Source organism: Dipodomys spectabilis, unplaced genomic scaffold (genome assembly GCF_019054845.1).
Source record: "Dipodomys spectabilis isolate Male_0828 unplaced genomic scaffold, ASM1905484v1 ptg000089l, whole genome shotgun sequence".
NCBI lineage: Eukaryota > Metazoa > Chordata > Mammalia > Rodentia > Heteromyidae > Dipodomys > Dipodomys spectabilis.
The window spans coordinates 2,993,563-3,020,087 of record NW_024870766.1 but is presented as its reverse complement, the minus strand read 5'-3'; the positions used below and the strand labels follow the sequence as shown (position 1 = coordinate 3,020,087).

The window sequence follows — 26,525 nt, the reverse complement described above, 5'->3', positions numbered from 1 at the left end:
CAGCGCCACTTCTGGCTTATTTTTTTCTTTTTGCTTATGTGGTGCTGAGGAATAGAACACAGGGCCTCGTGCATGCAAGGCACCGAGCTACCTTCCCAGCCCCCTTGGTCTTGTTTTATGTAGTTGTCTACTACATGAATTTTAAACATCTATATTCTTTTTTTTTTCCCTATTGACACTGGGGCTTGAACTCTGGGCCTATGTGCTGTCCTTGAGCTTCTTTGGCTTGAGGCCAGCCCTCTACCATTTGAGCCAGAGCTCCACTAGCAGCTTTTTGTGAGTAGTTTATTGGAGGTAAGGGTCTCAAAGACTTCTTTGCCTGGACTGGCTTGGAACAATGATCCTCAGATCTCAGCCTCCTGAGTAGCTAGGATTTACAGACATGGGCTCTTGTGGGGTTTTTTTGAGACAAGATCCCATTATGTAGTTTAGTTGTTTCAAACTTGTGATCTTCCTGCCTCAGCTTCTCAATTACCAGGATTCTGACAGTGTGCCATTATTCCTGTCAAAAGATATATGTATTATTCTGTTTTGAAAATATATTTCCTTTGTTGTTTAAAAAATCATTGTTTTATGATGTGGGTGATAGGATATGTTATAATAATAAATTAGATACAGAATGAAGCATACTTGTGATCTTTCATGTCAGCACACACTTTAAGGAATTGACACTGTGGTTTAAGGAAGCACTGTGTAGCAGAGCTATGACAATCTGCCCTCTAGTGGTAAGTGGGTAGGTCTAACCTACAAGCAAGAATGAAATTTAAATATTACTGTTGTTAATTTTTATGATTCTTGAAATTCTTGAAAACTGCTTTACTGTTATATGAAATTTCTCACATCAATATCTCATTTCACATGTGCAACCCACTGAAGAGCTCTGTGGGTTGAACCATATTTTTCAGGAAAATACCCTGTATTTTATTGTTTATTACTTTATTCATATTTGCATTTAAAATGAGAAGACTTCTTGATATAAAATAATCTATATCCATGCTGATTAAATTTCAAGCAATTCTATTCTTGCAATACCTGAGGTTGTGTGTTTATAGTCACATATAAATACATACATGGTTTTGTGCAGGTGTATGCATGTGTGTGAATTTGTGTGTGTATGTATACGTGTTGAATGGGCATTTATGCTACCTGTAAACTCATACTTCATAGCGTGCAATTTAGTTGAAATTTTAAGCTTGGTCTTGTTTTATGTAGTAAATGTTTGCCACATGAATTTTAAACATCTGTATTCTTTTTTTTTTTCCTACTGACACTGGGGCTTGAACTCTGGGCCTAGGTGCTATCCTTGAGCTTCTTTGGCTCAAGGCCAGCCCTCTACCACTTGAGCCAGAGTTCCACTAGCAGCTTTTTGTGAGTAGTTTATTGGAGGTAAGGGTCTCACAGACTTTCTTGCCTGGACTGGCTTGGAACAATGATCCTCAGATCTCAGCCTCCTGAGTGGTTAGGATTGTTTGCTAATAAATTACTATTCACTTAATTTAAACTCCTTGTAGTTGTTGGGATGACAGGCCTGTGTCACCACACCAAGATTCCTTCTGTTGAAATGAAGTCTTGTGAACTTTTCTGTCTAGGGCTAGCCTTGGACCTTGGTCTTCCCATTGTCATTCTCCCAAATAACTAGGAGTACAGATGTGAGCCACAGTTGGTACAGATGTGTGCCTAATGCATATTCTTTGAGTATTTTGAGTGACACAGAACAATTGAGCTTAAGAAAAATTAGGGAAAGTAATCATTTACTTATTGCTTTGATCAGATTCCTTTTAAGGGTTAGTTTTCAAAGAGAATGTCTGTATTGAGGTACACTCTTATGTAACCAAGTCTACGATGCTGCCCTCTAGTGGCCTATATCTTCTATAGCTGCAAATTGACCATTCAGCAGTATACTTCCTGGGTACAGCTCTAGGCCACTGTTTTACCTTCAGCAAGTGTCTGTTCCCTGGTACTACCTGCTTGGGAAGTATAGTCATGTCATCTGTAAGGCCCAACCTCTCCTTTGCTTTGATGTTTATTGGAAGACAAAAAATTATTTTCCCCAGGAACAGTAGGATTTGATCTCTTATTGGAGCTTCCAGAGGCTTCATCTTTTTGAGTTATTTGAAAAATGAAGTATATCTATCATCCAAAATCAAATCTATTTATGTAACACTGAGCTCTGCGGTTCTGCAAGCTAAAAATCTACCACATACTGCTTATTTTATATATTGTCAGAGTATGTTGATATAGTTAGGCAATAGCAGGAATTTACGGGTTTTCAATATTGTAATTACAGCTTTTGAACTTTTGCACTTTATTTTTTATTTTATGTTATTTTTTGGTCGGTTGTGGGGCTTGAACTCTGGGCCTGGGCGCTGTCCTTCAGCTCTTCAGCTCAAGGCAAGTGCTCTACCACTTGAGCCACAGTACCACTTCCCAGCTTTTGAACTTTTGGCAGCTCAAGTTGTTTACTTCTCCAGTTGTTAAGAAACTACATGATGGATTACTCGAATAAAACAAAATTTTAGTACATTCTTTAATTTTTGGTGTTTAATAGATGTGGCATGTATTTATTTTTTCAAATTTTGTCAATGGGAAATTAATACACTAGGTTGAAGACCAAAACACATTTAAAATTAGCTCTAACTTTGTGTATTTGAGTATGGTTGTGAGGAAAAACTGGGATTGCATTCATATTCAACCTAGAATCTATATTCTAGTTCCGGATTAAGCTTTAATAAAATGTGTGCCCCCTAAATCTTATTCAGATAAAATTTCTCATCTCTGTAAGAGGAAAATAATAATGATAACAGTAGCAACACTGAATAGTGAGGTTTGGGAGCCATTAAATTGCATCCATCCCTAAAATATAATTATCAGCAAATGGCACATTATTTGAGGACCACAACCATACTCTACTAATATAAAAGCATGTAAGATAGCATTGCCACATGCCCAACAATCAACAAACATTTATTGACCTGGATTTAATTTTATATACAAATACAGTTGGCAGTTTCTCTTTCTTTTGATGCATTCAGACTTTTAAATACTGAAGGTATGCTGTTTAGTTTAAAATTAAGATTAAATAAAGAATGGAAGCTGTAAAGTAGTATTGTCCTAATAATGGGAGAAATAACAGAAATAACATAGTCAGAGAATTGTGTAAGTAAACATATAACTTCAAAAGGAATTGCTAAGCAGAATGACAGAGAAGTAGTATGCACAAGTTGTTCTGTAGAAGCAAAGGCATAGTCAGTTATAACTAATGATACTTCATAATAAAATACTACTGTGCAATGTACAAATTGCATTTACTTATGTAGTCTCATTTATAACAAAATTCTTGGTCAACTATTACAACGTCATCTACAAAATTTAATAAATGAGTGCATGAGAAAAACATTACTGTAGAATTCAAAATAATTTATAAACTTTAAGCCTCCAAAGAATCCTTACAACTTGTCATTTATAAATGACATTTACTATTTTTGTTACCAAGTTTGACCACTTCTCACTCTATGGTTCAATATATATATATATATATATATACATATATATATATATATATATAGTGAAACTACACTTTTTATTTGTCCTAAAATAGACAGACCTATGATGTCAAAATTTTTTCTTTTCTTTTTTGTCGGTTGTAGGGCTTGAACTCTGGGCCTGGATGCTGTCCCTCAGTTCTTCAGCTCAAGGATACCTAGCACTCTACCACTTGAGCCACAGGGCCACTTTCGGCTTTTTCTTTTCTTGTTATTTGGTGCTGAGGAACTGAACCCAGGGCCTCAGGCAGGCAAGGCAAGCACTCTACCACTGAGCCACCTTCCTAGCCCAGGTCCATTATATTTTTCTAATAAATATGAAAATAAATGGAACTTTAAGAAGTCTTGATGCCGTGCTTTAGGAATCTATTTTCAGTATATCAAACCCTTTGTTAGAATGTCTCAAAAAAGTTTTGCTGTTGCTGCTTACATCTGCAATGATATTAGCAGAGTTGTTCAAAATGGCTCCACACCTGTTACTTCATTTTTCAGATGGAGGTAACAGTATTATTTCCTTAGGACACTCATGTGCCTGTGAGATCATACATGGTAAAGCCATCAGTCCAGTTCCTCACATAAAAGCATTTAATAATGAAGTTATCATTAGTTTTTGGTTCACTATTTCCCGATATTCGCATAATTCGAAAGTTAAAATTGAGCCTCGAAAGGCTCCCCTATTGCTTTCTCCAAGTTAACTGCTAAAACTTAGAAATGGGATTTTAAAGTGACATGATGTGCACTCCTATTTTCTGTCTGCACTTGCCTTTTCACACAGGTAGTAAAATGATTGTGTGGGGGGGGGGGGAGGGGGGGGTCGGTGTCAATCTCAATCGAAATCCTTTCATTTTGTAGGTCATTTGCAGAGACTGAAGGTCAGCCTCCTTCCGGGCAGCCCGCGGGCAAGCCCTGCACCCCCCTGGCTCTAAGTCCTTGGGGAGTTCCAGGCTCACCGCTCAAAACCTCGGGAGGTTTTCCTCCAGCGCACTCCGAGCGAGCAGTAAGTCAAGCTTCTCAATCTCGCCAGCGTTTACTCATTTATTTGTTTATTTTGGCTCAATGCCTGTCTCACCTGAGATTTAAATTTCAGCCTGGCAGAATCGGAACCACCAGGGGCAAGCCTGCAAGCCAGCAGTCACCTGGGCCACCCGGGCCAATGAGTTTGACTCCTGCGCTGTGCTTTTGGGGAAATGTAGTACCCGGACCGCGAGACTTCCATCGCCACAGCTACCGGAAGACTACATTTCCCGGCATGCCTAGTGATAGGCGGGCTGATCCCCAGTCGGCGGCTCCACGTGACCACCCACTATGGCTTCCTTGTGTTGGGGCCAGCTCTCTGGCCATCCGGTTTAATTGGTTACCTTTTGGTTATAGAACAATCTTTACAGGGCTTCAACATGCAGAAAATCAAGTCTCTTATGACCCGGCAGGTAAGTCCCGGGAGTTGAAGCAAATATCTCCTTTATTTCGGCTGGGGAAGGAACCGAGGTGGTCTGTCACCAGGCCGCGGCGGGTGGGGACCCAAGGCAGGAGTGGTGGCGGGCGGCAGGGGTGTCGGTAAGCCGGGCACGCCCTGAAACGCCCACCTGAGCCCCTCCTGCGCCGACCTCTCTGTAGTAGGCCGCGCCCTCCTAAACACATTCCACTGGACAAGAGCGGTGAGGGAGGCAGGCTTGTCTCCTGTTCTCTCCATTTGCTATCATTCCAGGACAACACGGCTACCTTGTAGAGTCCCCTGCATCCCGGCTGACTGTCCTGAGAGAGGAAAGGAAGTGGCCTCTGAGCAATAGAGAGGTCCTGAGAAGATTGTGTGTAGGAGGGGGAGGTAGCAGATAAGTTGAAGACAGATTTGATACCTTTGTGATTTTGAGTAGAGCTTCAGACCTCATAACTTAGACATCATAACTTAAGTCTGACAGTGGATATTAGAATAACAATTACTTTTTGGTTTATCCCATCTTACAGTGCTGCTTGTAGGGTCATCAATTAGCTAATACGTGTGGAATGCTTATTTGCAAGTATCTCTGTCATGGTAAAATAATGGTCTTTTATTTTATATATATATATATATATATATATATATATATATTTGCCAATGTCGTAATTCATGAATAAGAGCTTTGGCGATTATGTAACACAGCTAATATATGTTAGGAACTTCCCAATAATACATTAACTTCCTTCAAACCAGATGTGCTATATGTTTCCTCTTATGTAATATTGATCAAAACTGGAGTTTAGAAATAATCAGTTCGACTCCCAATATTTCACTAGAACTAGTCATTCTTTATTTTTTAATATAAGACAAACATAATTGAGAACTTTGCATTATCATGGCATGGAGAAGTTTGAAGAATGAAAGACAGTCCTAATTTCACTTGTGATTTTTTTTGAATCAAAAGTTCTAAATTAAAATCTTAACAGGTTTCAAATTATAAGTGATGTACAGTACACACATGATTCTTCTATGATTATTTTGCATTTTTCAAAATTATATTGTTGATGTCATGAAAACAAAATGTTCTGTGAATAATAATATTTAAGTAAATGGGCAATAATATTTCCTTCACATTTATTGAGTGCTGATGCTACACTTCTTATTTGATAATTAGTTGGATCCTGCTGTATTCTGCAGTAGGAGAAAAAAAAGCAGTGTTGCATGACTTCAAGAAATAGATAATTCCGGGCCTGTTTTGGCATTTGTGTGACTTTTGAAACAGTGTACACGTTTTTGCACATTGCACTCTCTTTGGATTACTGAATTTGCACTTTGTACAACTTGCACTTTATATAATTTGAATTTGCACTGTAATAAAAAAATTCAGTGTAGTCAGTGTTGCCATAGGCACAGCAGCTGTTGTTGTTTTATTATTTTTGGATCTTGCTCTGTAAACATGAATAGTAGAGGGAACCTCCCCCCCCCCAGAAATTCCAGATATAAGCTTATGTTTTCTAAGTTTAATAAAGTTGTATTGAATATACTAACCCTCAAGCCTCAGTCAGTTATTGAACTTCATCGGGTCATCTGTGTTTAAATGGAATGGATAAAAGTCAGAATATATGTATATATATATATATATATATATATATATATATATATGAAAAATCAGAATGAATAAAATATGAACTATATTGTGTAAAAAGTAAGACAAAATTAGAACCTTTAATATTAAAAATATGTAATACAAGAATGTCCTCAAACTTACCTTTTTTTCCCCAGAGAAACTTCTTTAAACACTACTCCTAAGAAAGTTGTTCATTAAAAAAGTTGTTTATTAAAAAAGAATGTTGTTTATTAAAAGGTAATTAATCTTTTTGTTCTTCAAAATGGTGCCACCATCAACCAAAACAAAATTTTACCAAATGTCAAAAAACTGATGTTTTACACACATTTTTAAAGCCATCTAAATTACATATGTCTATGGCTTGACCTTTTTTTTTTTTTTTGGTCCAGTCCTGGGGCCTGAACTCTGGACCTGGGCGCTGTCCCTCAGCTCTTCAGCTCAAGGCTAGTGCTCTACCACTTGAGCCACAGCGCCACTTCCGGCTTTTTCCTTTTTGCTTATGTGGTGCTGAGGAATCGAACCCAGGGCTTCATGCATGCAAGGCAAGCGCTCTACCACTGAGCCACCTTCCCAGCCCCCTATGGCTTAACTTATATACATTTAATTATACTATTTCTGTATGGAGTCAGTGAGAAGACATGAATTTAAGGTCTCTGAAATTGAGGTGTATTCACAAGTTTTCTGTGTGTGTGTGTGTGTGTGTGTGTGTGTGTGTGTGTGTGTGTGAGAGAGAGAGAGAGAGAGAGACAGAGAAAGAGATTTCAGTTGTTCTAGGATTTTTGTAAAAGATCTGAGGGCAATAAGAGTGTTGTTAGATATCTTTTTAAAGGAGATCTATTGTTAATAACTGACCATTTTGTGGCCTCTGTTCTTTCAATTCATTCAGCTTGAACATTCAGTTCAAACTGAATTGAGCCCTGTGTGTCCATGAGCACTATTCTAAGTCTGGAGGATGCAGCAGTGCAAAAAAAAAAAAAAAAAAAAGACGAGATTTTTCCTTTTGTTTTTTCATAGTACTGAGGTTTGAATAGACAGGCACTCTAGTTTTAAGACAAACAGTGAAAAATTCTTTACAGGAAAAGAGTAGGAAACAATGGGAGTTGCTGGCAATTTGACATCATTTGTAATTTTAGATAAGGCAGTCATGGAAAGCCTCAGTGAGAAGATAATATAAAGATCCCAAGGAAATAGCAGGGTGAAGCATGTGGGTATCAGTACAAGTAATGCAAATGCAGATAGTGCAGGAACATGTTTGAGGAACAGCACAGGACAAGTGTAAGTGGAGTGAAGTGAGAGAGGAGAACAGCGGTACCAGATGAGGTGAGGTGGGGATGAGGTCAGAATGCTAAAGGCAGAACTCAGGATCACATAGAATATGATAGATCATAGCAAGACCATGGCTTTTATATTCAGCAAAATTGTAGAGAAGTGATGTAACACTAGCACTTCAGAAAGACCATTCCGACTTATGTCTATCCCTATCTACTAAGGAAAGGGATAAAAAACAAGGATTTCTGAAGGAGGCTACTAAAGTAATTCCAATGAGAAAAAGTATGGGCCTTATGCAGGGAGCTAGTGGTAGAAGTGTTGAGAAGTCAAAATGTGGATATCTTATGAATGTAGAGGTTGGGGGATTTCCTAATGGATTGGATTTGGATTATGGGGAAAGTGAGACAGACATTAAAGATGACCTGAAATGGTTCCGTTCCAGTAACTGAGAGAATGAGTTGCTACTTACTGAGATTTGGAGGGAGGAATGCATTGAGGGGTGATGGCTCTTAGACTTGTTAATTTGAAAGCCTCTTATATATTTAAATGGAGAAGTAAAGCTAAATGAGTCTTATTTTTTGGGACAAAATTCAATGTACAAAAGTTTCAGAAGTTATAAGCAAATAGATGGCTAGGATAGCCAGTGGAATGAGGGTAGATAGTGTGAGCAGTAGAAGGTTGGTGTCTCTGAGAATTAAGTGTTGAAAGTTCAGGAAGAAGAATGGGATTCTGCATAGCAGAATAACAGGGAGCAGCCAGTAAGGTAAAAAAAAGTCTTCAGCATCTGAATGACTTCTAGCTTATAACAGATGCTCAATAAAAATTTGTGGAACAAACAAGACTATTGAATAAAGAGAACAGCCAATAGGAGTCCCACAAGCTGAGCAAATGTTTTGAAAGAGAGAATGAGAGAAGTTGTATGAATGCTGAAGATCCACCAAGTAAGGTGACATAATAAGCTTTTCAGTTGGACAGCATCAGTCATTTGACACTAACACTTTCCATGTAGAGGTGTGTTCAAGAGAAAATAGGAGGAGAGAAACCGGAAACGGAGGGTAAACATTCTTGAGTTTTGAGGAAGGAAATGCAAATCCTTGCAGATGCTCATTTTGATCTGATAAGACAGAAATTGCTGATCTATTGGTAGAAATTGAGGGAGAAAGCTGAGACTAGTCTGAAGGGCTAATCTGATTTGGTTGGGAAAAGATTAGCTAAAGTAGTCTAAAGGGCTAATCTGACTCATGCTATAATTCTAGCTACTCAGGGGGCAGAGATCTGAGGATCCAGGTTTGAAGCCAGCCCGGGCAGACAAATCCATGGGACTCTTTATCTCCAGTTAAGCAGCATAAAGCTGGAACTGGAGGCGCATACCTTAAGTGGTGGAGAGGTTAGCTGAGTGAGGGCTGAGGACCTGAGTACAAGTGTCACACAAAAAACACACAAAAAAGATAATGTTGAGGTTTGTGTTATCAATGCTCAACTTTATATATAAATTTAAATAAGGAAGTTATAAAAAATCAAATACAAGAAAATATCAAATAATGAGTAATGGTTATAATGGAAGTTTTAATTTAATAAAGGCAGAGTACTGGAGTTGTAATCACGAATTTGTGCTGTAGAGTGCTGAATATAACATAAAAATGGCTTCATATTTGTTAGTAGGATATTCTAAAACTGACAATGAAAAGATTAAAGATGTATAATCCTAAATTCCAGTTGAATGGCAGGTAGTCTGCTTTGAGATATTTATGTAATTAGTCTTCATTTGTTTTGATAAAAGAAAAACATGTCTTGTGATCATAATAATGTTGAGTAATTAAAATGATATTATTGTTATTTATATCAAGATATTTAAATTTTTGTACAAAGCATTTCATTTGAGTAAATTTTAATAGTTAAATAATTCTTGCAGTGCACTAGTTTCTGTTTTGCATCCACACATACTTTATCTCTTTTATTCCTTATAATAACCAATGAGTTATACACTGTAAGAAGGATAAGTAGATTGTTAGGAAGCGTAGGACAGAAGCCCAGGTGGTCTGCCCCTGAGGCCCTTTGGGAATCATTCCACTCCTGACATGGGCTTAGGGCTTCCCGTTCTTGGTATTGAATAGTTGTATGTAGTAACTTGCGAAGAAAAACCTTTTTTTTTCTTCTGGATATTGGTTTATATCACATTTATATTTCAGGCATGGTGTTCTTACTGAGAAGCTGTAGGGAAAGAAAATTAGCATGATGAATTTCTCTGAGGATTTCTTTTACATTGTAAAATATTTGTTAAAAAAGAAATGGCAATTATACTTCAAAAGGATATTTTAGGGCATAATTTTGAATCTAACTATGACACTTTTGAGTATATGTTTGTGTGCAGTACATATGCAATATACATAGAAATTTTTTTTTTTTTGGGTCCGGTCATGGGGCCTGAACTCTGGGCCTGGGCGCTGTCCCTCAGCTCTTCAGCTCAAGGCTAGCACTCTACCACTTGAGCCACAGCGCCACTTCCGGCTTTTTTCTTATGTAGTGCTGAGGAATCGAACCCAGGGCCTCGAGCATGCAAGGCAAGTGCTCTACCACCGAGCCACCTTCCCAGCCCCAGAAATGTATTTTTCTAATCCAACCTTGCATCCTATAGCAGTGTTGATGCTGTTACTGAGACATCTAGACAAGAAATAATAGCCCAAGGCTTGTAAGAGTTTAGATGTTCTTTTTTTTCTTTCATATTAGGCCTTTTTCTAGCATACCATCCTAGCAACTTCATTCTTAGGTAGTTGAATATTCCCTGGAGAAAAGTGTGCTAATTAGCTGGAATTGGAGTCAAAGCAGTCACTTCTACCATTTCTGTGGTATTTATGCTGTTCCAGGAACTTTGCTAGCCATTAGGCAATTGAGACAAACAGGGCTTGGTTTTCCCCTTCTCTTGGGACTTGAGGTGTGGGAGTGAGAAGTGTTCAGAATTTATTTTGTCTTGGAAAATGTCTAGATGTGTTTCTAAACATTACAAATCATGTGAGTCACCTGAGGTCGAGTTAAAATGCTAAGTCCAGATCTGAATCCAGAAGTATCTATTTATTATGTCTGTAGTAAAGTAGGCCCCTAAATCTTTAAAAGTCCCTTTGGTGAAGCTGATGAAGATGATCCTTCAGTTGCACTGACATATACTGTGAAAACTTGATAAAGGAGGTAATTCTGAAGATGTCATATTGGTTTCTTCTTGGAGTGTGTGTGGGATAGGAAGAGAGAGGGAGAGAAGAGAAAGGAAGAATAATTACATACTCTGGGCTCTACAACTTGAACAACAGTGCCACTTCGGGCTTTTTCTGAGTGGTTTATTCCAATAAGAGTCTCATGGACTTTCCTGCAGGGCTGGCTTCAAAACATGATCTATAGATTGCAGCCTCCTGAGTAGGTAGAATTGCAGGCATGAGCTGAGCCACTGGTGCACAGCTTGACTTGTAACATTTTGTAAAACACACACCTCTACAACTGAAAGATAAGCAAATTCTGTTCTAAGTCTCAAGTACAAGCTTGACTTGTAACATTTTGTAAAACATACACCTCTATAACTGAAAGATAAGCAAATTCTGTTCTAAGTCTCATGCTTTTTAGTATCCCTCAGTTGCTGTGCATACAGAAAGAATAGGGCGAAAGCATAGGTAGAAAGCAGTGAGATGTGGAATTTAAATCTCAACTTAGGCAAAGAGAATTGTCTGCATTAGTGAGGAATAATCAAGAAAAATAACCCCCCCTTTTTATTAAGCAGTGAATATTACTTAAAAGTCTGTTCGCTCTCATGGGTAGTGCATTGTTGTGAGTCATAATTCTGTTTCTTAGTTCTTTTCTTTCCAGGTGAATTTGCTAATTGTTAATAGATAAATACTTTTATAGGACACTTTTTTTGGTCTGAAATGGGGATTGAAACTCACTATCTTACACTTGCTTTTGATTGTTTTGAAATTATGACGAAGACTTCGATCATAACCTAATTCTATAACAGTACTGCATTTATTAAGTGTTTAGAATGTATGTTCTGTGTATTTTGAAGCAGGAAATGCACTTGTCCTTTAAAAATAATAATTTCTGTTTTTCTAGGTGTGTTATCCTTTAATCATTGGTCAGCAGTTAAACTTTGTTTTTTTCTCATTTTTTGAAGGGTTTAAAAAGCCCCCCAGAGAGCCTCAGTGATCTTGGTGCCATTGAGAGTCTGCGCGTCCCTGGAAAGGTATTGATCTACGTGTGCAAACGTGACTTTTCACCTCCTTAAGGAAATATTATTGCCTCTGGATAGCAATTGATTCACAGAAGCTTTTCTTTCCCACAGGCAGGTGGTGGTTAGGATAAGCTAGGTAAATTTGTGTAATATTATAGTCATATGGGGCTTGTGTTTGCTTTCATTATGCATTTTCACTGAGATGTGTATGATTCATTAGAGTGAAACAGAAATGGCAAAATTAATAAATTTAGAGTTTATTATATCAAATTCTTAGCTCAAAGGCTAAGAATACACACATACATATGCATATTTAACTTAACTGCTTTATCTGTATAGTTTAAATAAAATTAAGTAATTTGCTACAAACCTTGTATATTATAACATTCCAAGCCCCAAATTACAGTTACGTTTTTCTTTTAGTTGGAGATTTTTGAATCAGCAGCTAAAGCATAACTTGACTAAATTGCATATCCTTCAGATTTAAATATCTGATATTCATGCAGACTTCTCAGTTTATAGGTTTAATGTAGATTATTTGAAAGCTAGCTGGCTTCCCCCCAGGAAAATTATTAGCCATTGTTAAGTCCCTGCTGTCTGTAGTGCCGTTGCTTGGCATAGCGTCTCTCTAGTACAAAGGAAAGCTGGCACTTCTGAACGCCTGCTCTTAGGATTTTAAATTTGAGGATTACATTTGTTTTCTGTATCTCAGGTCTTAATGCTTATTTTTCTTGTTCTGTACTGTAAGGCTTCCCTTCCCCCTACCACCCCTTATCCAACACCTCCTCCCGCCCCCTCCCCCAGTGCTTGTGGCTAAGAAGTATGGGTCCAGTCTCCTTGGGGCATCTTCTTCCTTGAAGCAAATTTGCATTTACAGCTTAGTCTTTGTGCTAGTTCAGACCTAAACATATTGTTCAAATACAGTGAAGTTCTACCTAACCCTTTTGCATGAAATTGTTCAGACAAAAACATAGAGAGGCATTTTCAATACTATAGTTTTATGTTACGTTAATGAAGATTATTGGATGTGATGCAGTTGGGAAATAAGGGATAACTGTTGCCTAACCAAGAACAGTTCCTGTTATTTCCTTGATTTAAGAAAAAATTAATATGCACTGTGAATGTACCTTGAATTAGACTGCTTTGCATGTTTTACACTCAGTGTCAAATTGATGAGTGAGTCTCATTAAGAAATGCAGGAATGTATTATTACGAACTTTCTTGTCTTTAAACCTTGAGCCTGTCTTTTCTCCAGCAGTGGAATTATGGTGCTCTTATTGCACACTCTATTTATGGATCTCTACTGTGTACTTTGGAGATAATTGACCCGGGTAGATTGGCCAATCAGGGACCACAGGGTCAGCAAATGAAAATGATTCAGGGGAAGATACCAGTGAAATAGTACCAGGGCTACAAGTTATGTTCAACTTTACACAGGACTAAACGGGCTGGCCAAGCATGTTTTCTCTGTGCTTGCTTGTCACATTGCAAGAGCCTGTATGATGAGAGCTGCTTTTTCTCTAGAAGACTGCTCAGTCCAGAGTATGGCAAAGCTTTTGTTGGTAGACTGGGTATAAGTGGGGTGTAGTGAGAATGACAGTTAAGAAGATTTACATTAGAGGTTCCCCCAGAGTGTGGCATAGTATAACTTTAATGCTGAGTGTATATTTTTATAACTTACATATGACTTTGTACTTTGTTTGTTGCCCAGGTGTATGAAATGTTCTACGTTTTATACAATTGCTTTAAAATGAATGTGCACCTAGTTCTTGCTGATGTAAAATTTGATGTTTTCAAAAGATGACCTTCATAGCTGGGTGTGGGGGTACATGCCCTTAGATCCCAGCACTTGGAAAGTGGAAGCAAGAAGATAGTGAGGCAGACCTAGGCTGCAAAAGAGCAAAACAAAACAAATCAGAAAAATTTTGATTTCAGGTTTTCAAATAATTTAAAGCATTTCAACAAAGTAGAGCATACTAATTTAAATATTGGAATAACCTTTTAAATATAAAGATAGTATATGATGTGCACAGTTGTATTAAACCTAAAAAAGTACCTAAATTAATCATACAAAGTAATAAAAAACCAAAGTTTAATACTGCCTTTTAGTATTTAGCGCATCATTAATAATGTTTGAGTAGCTAGTAGGTGCTAGATTTTTGTAGGTAATGGCACTGTCTCTTCCAGAAGAGCAGGAATGCCTTTTATCCTGTGTGTGAGTGTGTGTGTGTGTGTGTGTGTGTGTGTGTGTGTGTGTGTGTGTGTGTGTCTGTGTCTGTGTGTGTGTGTGTGTCTGTGTGTGTGTGTGTGTCTGTGTGTGCCTGTTTGTGCCTCTGTGTGTGTGCCTGTGTGTGCCTGTCTTGAGGCTTGAATTCGGAGCCTGCATAGTGGCTCTGAACTTTTTATTTTATTTTTGTTTTAATTTTTTTTGGCTCTGAGCTCTTTTGTTTGAGGCTAGCATTCTCCCATTTGAGCCTGGAGCTGCAGCTCCACTTTGAGGTTTTTGGTAATTATTTGGAGATAATAGTGTCACAGACTTTCCTGCACTGGTTAGCTTAGAATGGCAACTCTCAGATCCCATCCTTCTAAGTAGCTAGGATTTTAGGTGTGAGCTACCAGTGCCCTGTAACATTTCCTTTTTATTTATTTATTTTAAAAACTACTTATGTACTGATGAGTAAGGTGATTTAAAAAAAATCTCTCTCTCTCTCTGTCTCTCTCTCTCTCTATCTCTAGCTAGACCTATGGATTATGGGACTTGAACTCAGGGCCTGGGTGCTATGCCACTTCTGGTGTTTGTTGTTTTGGTGTTAATTGGAGATAAGTGTTTAATGGACTTTCCTAACTTGGCTGGCTTCAGTTTGAAGGATGATAGGCATGAGCCACCAGTGCCTGGCTTGAGGTGATGTTATTAAATGAAATAGTGAAATGTTTCTCCATGCACATAGACAGACTATTCAAATAGGACAGATAAGTCCAACAATACCTAATCTAAGCCAAACTATTGGGTAACTTGCTCTTTAAACACAGAATGGGCCTGTTCAGGCTGGGAATGTGGCTTAGTGGTATGGTGCTTGTCAAGCATGTACGAAGTCTAAGTTTCCATTCCTCAACACCACATAAACAGAAAAAGCGGGAAGAGGCACTTTGGCTTAAGTGATAGAGTGCAAGCCTTAAGCAAAAAGAAGGTCAGCGGCAGTGCTTAGACCCCAAGTTCAAGCCCCAGGACTGGAAAAAAAAAATTGGGCCTGCTACTCACTCCTTTATGTCACAATGTCTTAAGTTGAAATAAGGAATTAAGATTTCAGTAATGTTTTCAAGAAAGATTAGGTTGGATTGTAATAAATTGAAAATTTCTTATATAAAGGTTAAGTGTGTGAATAATAGGATGAGTGATATGAAATGGCTCTTGGTATAGTTTAAAAATGGCCAGATACTGGCAAATTTCATGTGGTTCAACTCTGTAAGAAAAGGGGGTAATGATGGGAAAGCGATGAAGGGCATGTGGATATGTTTTATAAACCAGAGGTTATTGTTTATTTCATATTTTTGAGAACTATATAAAATGTAAGGGAGAAAAAAATCTTGCATTTGGTATAATTTCCATGTTTTATAGACAAGATAATATTGTGGCCTATTATAAAAATGTAATTGTGATGATGATTCAAATACTGGAAATGTGATTTTTGGCAAATAAAGTATAGAAAACAATCACAGAGTAGAGAAATATGAAAGGAAATATAACAAGTATTCTAGAAAAATTCCAATTTTACTGACAATTTTTGTGGGTAAAGTAGAAATAGTTTAAATTCCATTCTTGAGAAACGGATTTTGCAATATTTTAAATTGGTGTTTTTTTCCTCAGAGGTAAAGGTATGAAAAAACAGATTGTGTTTATTGATTGAACTTGATGTTTATTTAAATGTCAAGGAGTTTTCCCATTGAATATAAGAATTAAAAAATTAAAATTAATCTTTATTATAAAATAATTATAGTAGCCCACAAAATTATTAGGGCATTAATTAGAACTGTGTTTAAGAGTATTGTTGAGCTTTGATCAAAAAAAGTAAAAATACCGTTATTCAGAACCTTAAAATTTATATCAGTTTGTAATAAACATTGCTTATAGTGCTTCCAAAATGGCTGTGTCTTATTATAAACTTGAAAAGACTACCGATGTTTGTATTGTTTCATGAGTGGTTATGATGGCTTTTCTACCTCCTTATAAGTCTTTAAGAATTTTTTTTTGTTCTGATTAACTCATAAGTATGACTCAGCTGTGTTTAGTATTATATGATTGGCTTAGTGATGCCTATTGTTCATGAAAGAAAAATAATGACTGTAATAACAAAGGAAGTACTTGTGGCTTTCCAGTTTGAGAATACATTTGTATAATTATAAATATAAAAAATTTTAATTCTGTGCTTCGTTAATTCTACTAGTATTTACTGATTGCTTTCCTGCTTTGTAGAATTTATGTTGCCTATATACTGGGAGTTAAGCAGAATGTTTTCTGTAGTTGAAAATACTTTTGGGAAGTATGCTAAATGGATTTGCCTTGACTTCTTAGCATTTGGGTAAATGAGGCTTGTGTAAATCCTAAAACCTTTCATAAAAATTTCCTGTCTTTTTACTGAAACCTTTCAAGTTGTAATCTCTCTAGTATTCCGCTAGATGGCACTGGAAGCCTAAGGAAAAACGGAGTACTTGTTAAAAGCTGTTGTTTTATTTAAAACACAAATAAAAACTGATGAACTGACTACCTTTGATGGATTATTATTGTTGTTCTAGTGGGATTTTAAGAAAATGTTCTACTTCTCCATGTAATCAAACATCTGGCAATTCATTATAAACTTATGTGGTACATGGTTTTAGGGTATGTGTGATCTTGAAATAGATTTTCATTGGAAGCAGATCAAACTGATATCTGGTTAGTGATTTATGGTTTTAATAGTACTGAGATAATAATGAAGACTTCATATTTTGTTCTTCCTTTGGATTTGGGTGGCTAAACATGTTTTTTTTCTTTCAATTACATTTCTGATAATGGTGTTAAAAATGTAAGATTATGCAGTCTGTTTTTTAGAATTTCTTGTACGATCGTCTTTACTGATAAATGTTAACAGCAAAAGCCAAACCAAACAAAAACCTAACTCAAGCACTAAATTCATTAAAGAGCAAAATTCTCTCCACCTTACACATACATTCTCTCTCTCTCTCTCTCTCTCTCTCTCTCTCTCATACACACACACATATTCTGTCTTACAGATACATAATCAACTATTCAGTATGATCTGTGTTCTAATAATCTAAATGCAAAAAGGAAAGTTGGGGCCTCAGTATTTATTCTACAAATTTTCTTCAGAGCTTTAAGACGTGACCTATGAAGATTTTACATTTACTTTTTTCTTTGAATGAAATCTGCTACTGAAGATTATGAATTTCTAAGCTGTTTTGTGGGTTTAAAAATAAGGTTATATTACTTTTCAGAATTAAAGAGAATAATGAATTTAATAGTGACGAGGAGAACTGTTAAGCTGTCATAACACATCTTAGAGTGAATAGAATAGAAAGTTCTGAACTTGGATTGGTATTTTCAATGAGTACATGATTTTGGATAATTTAAAAGTAATGGTTGAATACAAAATTGATAGTCTCTATTTTCTTTCTTAAACTTTGAAATATTCCCTTAAGAGATGAACCCTTAAATGGGAGGTGCTTTGTAAAGTTAAAGTCCTGGTTCTTTAGAAGCCATAAATGTTTTATAATACCTTAGATTGTATCAGAGGGCTCAAATAATTTTATAGGCTTGAGTCCCCAGTTCTCATAATTTTTTTGTTTTTATGTAGACAGTACAAAATGGCTTCAGTAAATCAAAAATCTTGATGTCTTAAATGTCCATTTTGATTTTTTTTTCATTTTCCATAAAGTAACATTTATATTGTACAATTTATTCATGTGGTTTTATCTCAGAGATAGAAAAGTAGAAAAGTAGTCTAGGAATAGTTACATATAGGTGTTAGGACTGTTGGAAAAACCAGCCTCTCAGAAAAATCAAACGGATCTTTTTTTGTCTACCACGGTCCTAAAATCTTCCTGTTTGGTTTATTATAGTTAGAAATAATTTCATATTTATGCTTACTTTGATATAGTCTCTGATGTAAGGATAATACAATTCTTTGGTTTTAGTAAAGAAAAACAGAATTCACATATATTTGTATATATGGGCTTAAGATGTCAATAACTGCCTTATATTGCCTCAAGGTGTACTTGCAGACTGGGCCGGGTTAACCTTTCTTTATGCTGCAGGCAGCTAACACTTTATCACTTGAATCTGTTTCACTTTCCTGATAAACAGTTTTTACTTCAGTTTTCCTTTATATTTGTAACCCTATCTGTGCCTTAGTTTCTGAAATCTAAACTCTGCCTATTTGAATGTTCACTCAATACCATTTCTTCTATCACATGTGACCTCATGGTCTTTTGGGTGCCCTTTATTTTGTTTGCATCTCCCTGAAGTTTTGCCTTGTGCTGTTGCTGTTTGCTTCCTTACCTGACCCCTCTTACGTTAGTAACAATTTGGGTCAAGAGCTGAATGTTGCTCATTTCTGTGTATGACATAGTTTGTGGAAGTTTTACATATTAAGAATAAAATAGTTTGCTTATGGATTTATATTGTCTGGAAAAAGTAAGGTCATTGAGCCCTGAAAGTAAGCAGATTGGCTCCTAAAAGTAAGATGGGAGAGAGACTTGACTTGATCATTTTGCCTTTTATGCTTCCTTTCCTCCAGCTGCAGTTAAATGCATTAAATTATGACTTTAATTGTGGTTTGTCTCCGTCTTTAATTCTGGGTTGACATTGATGTTTATTTTCCAAAATTTTTAGTTAATTACCATTGGCAAGCATGTTGTGGTGCATTTGATAGTCTATATAGTTCTTTACAAATTATTTTGCAAAGCACTTACCACTTGTCATATTAATATGTATTTGGTTACATGTTATATGCCAGGAAATTTACCATAAAAGTCAATCCTTAAAAACATTTCATTAGTACAACAAGTTATAAGGTATATTTTATTCTAAATAATTTTGTTCCAAATAATAAGATGGTAAGTTTTTTCTTTTTTTTGTACTATTTATTTTTTTAATTTTAATGTTTTTTTAATTGTGAAAATACTGTACAGAGGGGTTTCAGTTTCATGAGCAAGGTAATGAGTACATTTCTTATCCAGAATTGTTGCCTCCTCCTTTGTTTTTCCCCTACCATCCTGTCCCTCCCACCTTCTCAACTACACCCCCGGCTCCCTCCCTCTCCCTCCCACCTGCACCTAAATTGTAAAGTTCATTTTTCGACATAGCATCTTGTACATCTCATTGTTGCAGTGGGTAATCTGTATCCCTATTTAAATATTTTGTTTTTTCCTTCTCCTCCACAAATTATACCAACATCAAATACAGTGAAAACGGGTTATACCATGGGGTGGGACATACAGAGCAACAAAAAAAAATCACATGGTAACTTATTGTAAGTTTTTCTTATGGAAATACATTTGGTTCTGTTTTTTTTTCCAGTGGTACTCTGATGTGAATTTTTTTTTTTTTTTTACTGGCAAAATTAGAGGGCAATTGTATTTAAAAACACCGTGTAGCTGCTTAATTTTCTAAATTTATATGTTTCTAAAAATAAAGATACTTCAAAATATACAAGATACTTCTAAATCATATAACATGTTGTTATTTCTGACTCAAAGAGACCTATTTTTAATAGTTGTTTGATTAGTAATCATTATCTAGAAATGTGTCTTGGCACTATAGAGCATAATGAGGGAGACTCAGGAGCTTTCTTACTTCTCGAGAACTGATGAGCAGCTAGCTCTAACTCCATGAAGTATTTGGAGAACTCTTAGGGTAGAAGCAGAGTTTTAACCTCCTGAGTTCAGTGAAACTGAAAAGATCATGGTGATCTGATTCTGTTGAGAATGCAGTTTGTGTATTTCCAATAAGTCACCACCTGGCTGAAAGAAGACATTTTGTAGGGATGTGGTGATACATCAGGGCATTTGTTTTGGGATGAATTCTTCATCATATGCTATCTTTCTTTCCCTGCCTTCGTAGGTTTTATTCTTCCCTTTAGTTCAGGTTTCTTATTAGAGTGTCAGGTGTTCCATGTCAGCGATTTGAAATTATATGGATTTGGCTGTTGTCTGTGATATTGTTTGTTCAGTAGGAAGGAGAGCATCTGACCTTTCATACATACATATAGATGTATTTGTTACAGATTCATCGGTTTTGAAAGGTACACCTGTGAGATATTTTTTAATGAAATCATTTTCCCTTTGTCATTTTTCATAACTTTGGATGTTTATTTCATTGAGAGAAGCAGAGTAGGAGAAGAGCAGGCTACCTTGTTATGTGTTTATAATAGTGTCTTGATTAGGTAGTGTGGTGAGGATGGGTATTTAATGTATTGAAATTTTCTAGTTAATTGAAGGATTATGCAATTATGCAGTAATTGCATAGGATAAGGATGCTAACATTAGGGATAGAGATTTGTCTTTCAAGCTTTTTCTGTTTTGTTACATAAATTCATGGAAGCCTGTTCCATACTGTTAGAAAGCAATATATTTTACCAAATAAAGAACTTTAGGTTAATAATCATACTATGAATCACAATATTCAGTACACTGGGAAGGAAGCCCCATGAGATTACTGAGCTAAGCTTCAAATGTTTTCTGGAGCCGGTGTTGCTTAGCTTTACACTGAGGTTTCTCACCCTTGCTGGCACCTAGAAGGAAGAATAAAATCTAAAATCTTTCAGTGGGCCATTTTTTTTTCTCCAGTAGAGGAGCAGTTTTTAGCACTTGACTATTTCCTAATTTTCCACAAATTTTCTGGTTCCTAATTAATTTGTATCCTTGAACAGAGTGGTTCTCAGAAGAGATGTGACTTTTAGGACAGATGATCATTTGTTTCTATTTTAATAGCTAGAAGCATTGTAATTGATAATTTTACTTTTTTTTTTTTTCCTTAAAGGAGGAATTCAGGGAACTTCGAGAACAGCCAAGTGACCCTCAAGCTGAACAAGAACTAATTAATAGTATTGAACAAGTGTATTTTTCTGCAGACTCATTTGATATTGTTAAATATGAGCTGGAGGTAAAAGAAAATTTTCATCAATACATATCTTTTCTGTTCAGTGATTGCGTTTGAGATTCGAATTATTTATTTATTTATTTATGAATGATGACCAGATCGGGTCTGTGATTATCACACTGTGACTAAAAAAGCTATGAGCATTGTTTAAAGGTCAGATTATTTTTAGAAAAGTAGTTTCAAGTGCAGCTGTAGGATATTGGTAAGGGAAACAGTATTGTAATTTTGGTTTTCACCTGTAAACGTCCCAGTATATTAGTATTCTGTTTCTATTTTGTTTTATTTTGCTTAAATATCTTTAGGAAAGCTAGGGCTTTTATTTTTTTGAGATAAGATTCACTCTTTCCCATGCTGGTCTCAAACTCTTAGACTCAAGTGATCTTCCCACCACACCCACCAAGGTAACTGGGCTTATAAGTGTGCCCCACCATTCCTGGTTAATGCTCCTGAGGCTTTTAATCATGAGTGCTTATTATGCTAAAATATCCATATGCAATAATGTTTATGATATTGATATTAAAATTTATAGGAACTCCCCAAAGATTGGGATAAAATTTGGTTTTAGATAAAACCAAATGCAATATGTATATATACTTTATGTGCAGTAGATACAAAATCAATTCTCAACTCATTCTGAAGTTTTATTCCTCAGTTGACTGAGACTTAGAATATGTTTCTCTGCATGTACAATTTCATCCATTTTAAAAATTATTTTTCCATACTGTCTTCTAAAAGTGGATATAATCCAGAATGTAGTCCAACAACTGTCACTGTATTACCATTTATAATAGTACAGAGGGAAAGTTGTGTTGAGTTCTATTATAAGCATGTAAGGATGGGTGGCTTATAGATGGGAATTAGGGATGATAGCCCCATTTTCCTGGCACAGGTCATGGAAGTCCTGTCTTACTGTCTAGGGCCCATGTTCATTGCTAGTGGGCTTTCCTAATGGTCAGAGCAGTAGCAGTGGAGATAAAAAGGCTGGGCAGGGTAGAAACCAGAGGATCATTTAAAACAGATGTGTAGGTTTTTGCGGCAGGAGTCCAGTTAGGTGGGTTTGGATGAGACAGGAACCGTGGTGAACAGTTGATAAGCATGATACTTTTGTATGCACACTATTTATAGGCGTTCAAATAAATGTAACCAGAGTAAACACTGCTTTTTATTTTTAATTTATAATTTTTTTCTATAGAAACTTCCACCTATTCTCAATTTGCAAGAATTAGAGGAGTACCGAGACAAATTGAAACAACAGCAAGCTGCAGTAAGTAATATTTCTAGTAAAACTGTAAGTAAACATAATAGAGATGTATTGTTTGCAAATTTCTTGGTTTGAACTAATATATTAATATATATTATTTAACATGACTAACTCAAATGATGCATTGATATTAATAAGTTTTAATACTCATGCAGTTTCTTTTGACAGATTTGTTTTGCTTCTACCAAAAGTAAATTTCTAGAACTTTAAATTATCTTAGGAATGTTAAATATGATCGAAGAATTTAAACTTGTTTTCAGAATAACAAGGACCTTTAGGCATGTATGTATGACTTTGCTATCCATAGTTTTATAGTGGAATATTTTTATATCAATGAAAGTCTCTACTTCTAGCTGAAATAGGTCTAAAGAGAATTAGGACTAAGATTCAAAAAGGCTGGGTTGTAGTCAGCATATAGTTAGGATATTGACCAGGTCTTTGCACTTCACTAAATAATCGCTTTTTTTTTTTTTATCTGTTAAAGGATATGTTAGGTCTGCATTTTCTCTGATACTCTGAAATTCCATGGTTTTATGCTTTCTTCATGTGAGGTTGAACCCACTTTTATCCAGTTCACTGTGGAAGATTAGTTAATAGCATGCAGTCTTGTGATTTCTTTTCAAGTAGAGAACTAATAGTAGTGATTTCATCTAGTTGAGTTTATTCTGAGGTTAGCAATCATCAGCAAATCAAGGGAGATAAGCACTTCTCTTTTTTGTTCTGCCCACTGGATAGCAGGAGTAGAGGGGTAGAGGGTATAAGTAGTAGGCTTAGGCTGGAGAAAGAACTTGAGCTCTAGAGGGCTGTGTAGTAAGTTGTGCTTTTAGGGAGTTGGTCTTTAGTGGAATTTAGTCTTTAGTTGATCTTTAGGACACGGCTTCACCATGTCCTCTTCCATATAAGTATTTTATGAGGTATTATTCTGTATGTAATGTGTCTCCTAACAATGACTATGTAGCATCATGGCTTTTGAAATTTTGTAAATTTAGATTTGAATCTTGGTCTTAGAATTTACTAATTGTGGGACTGTGGGATTCTGTATGAGTTACTTTTGAAATTGCTTCTCTGGGCTCAAGGCATTGCTTAAGTGACAGAGTACCTGGGCATGAGGTTCTGAGTTTGGTTCCACCACAACCACAGAAAAGAAAAGACAAGACAAGACAAGAAAAGGAAAAAAAGAAAAGATTGCTTATTTGGAGAAGGAGAAAGTATAGAACCCATTTCAATGGATTATCATGATTCCTAATAATGTAGAAATAAGTACACTGCCTAGGATGGTGCAGACTAAGAATCATTATATTAATCTATTTTTGTAATCTATTTGGGTAAAATTAGATAGGTTCTATCTGTGAACACTTGTAAAAACTCATAGATATTAAAATAGATGATACAGAGTTAGAGCTTACTGATTTCATTTTCTTACTGTGGCTGCTACTTGATTTTTTTTCCTCACAGGGGTTATATGATCCTAATTAAGCTGTTGCTAGAGTAGCTGATGGAAATCTTCAGAATTCTTAAATGATATAAAGCATTAATGTTGATCTCCATTAACTGAAGTGTAAAATTTATTTAAAGTTTGATTTTCTCAATCTTTCTTAAACTTTTTTAGACAAAACCAATCTGTATCTAGAAAATAATTAACCCATTTCCAAGATGTTTGATGCAAATTAACACAATGCAAAATTGCCACACCCTGGTGACTCATGCCTGTAACTCTAGCAATTTAGGAAGCTAAAAATCTGAAGAATCACAGTTTTAAACCAGTCTGGGTAGAAAAAAAACTAAGACTGTATTTGCAAAATAAAAAGCTGGACTGGAGGCATGTTTCTGGTGATAGAGTGCGAGCCAAGCCAGAAAGCTGAGTCAGTGTGAGGCTCTGAGTTCAAACCCAAGGACTGGCAAACAAAACAAAATAAAACAGAAAACCATTAAAGGATTAATCAGTACTATAGTATGTATACGATGATCTGTTCTTATTTGGCCTGGGCTATTGGAGCAAATTCTATGTAAGTATATACAAACATTCTGGGTATATACTTTGTGCTAGATGTGGTGTTCTGGTATAGTTATCACAACCCCTAAAATGTTGAATAAGAACCTGATTCTGACTGACTTTTGTCAACATTATACATGGAATTGAAGAACAAAACCTTGAAAGTTTATTGTATTACAAAAAGCATGTATTTTCAATGTTTCAGAAGTGAGGTACCACATTGTTTTTCTTTTTAAGTGCTAAAATGCTTCTAAAGAAATCAGACAAGTTCTCTGTTTCCCAGAGATTGTCTCCATACCTTCAACTGATGGAAAATTTGTCTTAACAAATTCATCTTTGTGGGGCTGGGAAGGTGGCTCAGTGGTAGAGCGCTTGCCTTGCATGCCTGAGGCCCTGGGTTCGATTCCTCAGCACCACATAAGCAAAAAGAAAAAAGCCGGAATTGGCGCTGTGGCTCAAGTGGTTGAGCGTTATCCTTGAGCTGAAGAGCTGAGGGACAGCGCCCAGGCCCAGAGTTCAGGCCCCATGACTGGACCCCTCTTCCCCCCAAAAAAGACAAATTCATCTTTATAAGTCATATCCTGTGCCCTTAAAGATGGTGACACTTTCTTCCTATTTGTTATACCAGATGATACCCAAATTATTAACATTAATAATGACAAATACTGAATTTCTCCTAAGGTCTACGTTCCATGTAATGTGTTCATTTTGTACCTGTTTAACTAATTTCAGAGCTTAGCTGTGGCCATAGCATTACAGTGCTGTTTTGATAGTTATGGAATGGCTTCTGGGCTGTTCTTGGTAAAAATTTTGATTATAAAATGTAATATGCAGTATGAGGCTTTTTCTTTTACATTATTTGATGGCATGTTCTTGTAGGTCTCTAAAAAAGTAGCAGATTTAATCCTTGAGAAACAGCCTGCTTATGTAAAGGTACGATAATGTTTACTATTTTAATCATAGAACTCTATAAATGATTGAATGATTTATATTTGAAACTTAATATTGTATTCTTTTGTCTATAATTCTATAGCAACATACTGCCTCTGTGGGATATGTGTATATGTATGTATTCTCTCTCGTTTGGGGAAATTTATGAAGCTGAAGAAGCAAATTAATTTGTATATAGAATTCTAAAGTGATACGTTTCTCAAAGTTTAGTAAAAAATTGTTTCTGTGAATTGTGTATCATCTGCATAGATCAGCAGTAGAATAATTTCCCTTACCGACAGTATACAATTTGGCTTCAAAATACGATGAAATTGGGCTGGGGATGTGGCTTCGTGGTAGAATGCTTGCCTGGCATGCATGAAGCCCTGAGTTCAGTACCACATAAATAGAAAAGGCCAGTGATGGCACTGTGGCTCATGTGGTAGAGTGCTAGCCTTGAGCAAAAGAAGCTCAGGAACAGTTCTAAAGCCCTGAATTCAAGCCCCAGGACTGGCAAAAAACAAAAATAAAACAATGAAATTATTATTTCCTAGCTGAATCTATATTTTTATGAGAAAAGAGAGCCTTCAAAAATCCATTGAAATGTCTAGCAGTGTTCAGATCATTATTCATTATCAGCGGATTTTAACAAATAGAAGTCATACTTGTCACTTCCTTAATTACTTTAAGAAATTCTGTTGAGTGGAAACATGTAAATAGGTGTATTATTTATTTCTGTCTGGAAAAATTAGGTCTAGTTTTACCTAGCAGTAATAATAATACTAAATATTTTGTCATCTGTCATTGTGAAAATGGGAAGTAGTCATTTAAAATAACTTTGAAAAATATGCTGACATTTTTCAAGTTGCTACTTTGTTTTCTAGGCAGGCTTTTCTTTAAAATACACTAGAGCTTTTGTTGTAGTACCATGTGTGCAAGGAAGAAAAAGCAAATGCCTCAGTCATAAACCTGTACCTAATCCTTCCACAGGAACTTGAAAGAGTTACCTCATTACAGACAGGACTACAGTTAGCTGCTGTTATCTGCACAAATGGGAGGAGGTACTGCTTTTAGTGATACTTTGTCTTTAAGTTTGAAATATTT

At 36.0% G+C, this 26,525-nt stretch overlaps 1 protein-coding gene across 3 annotated transcripts in view; it reads left to right on the top strand.

Annotated features, from left to right (window-relative positions):
• Positions 1–4,837: 4,837 nt before the first annotated feature.
• Positions 4,838–26,525, top strand: part of Vps50 (VPS50 subunit of EARP/GARPII complex) — a 103,056-nt gene continuing 81,368 nt past the window's right edge. For 2 of the 3 annotated variants that reach the window (XM_042684493.1, XM_042684495.1), the window contains exons 1-6: positions 4,838–4,969; positions 12,027–12,095; positions 21,118–21,240; positions 22,430–22,501; positions 25,371–25,424; positions 26,412–26,482. In XM_042684493.1, coding sequence (XP_042540427.1) covers positions 4,937–4,969; positions 12,027–12,095; positions 21,118–21,240; positions 22,430–22,501; positions 25,371–25,424; positions 26,412–26,482 — 422 coding nt within the window. In that variant the 5' untranslated portion in view covers positions 4,838–4,936. The remainder of the gene's footprint in view (positions 4,970–12,026; positions 12,096–21,117; positions 21,241–22,429; positions 22,502–25,370; positions 25,425–26,411; positions 26,483–26,525) is intronic. The other variant, XM_042684494.1, reaches the window with a different exon arrangement.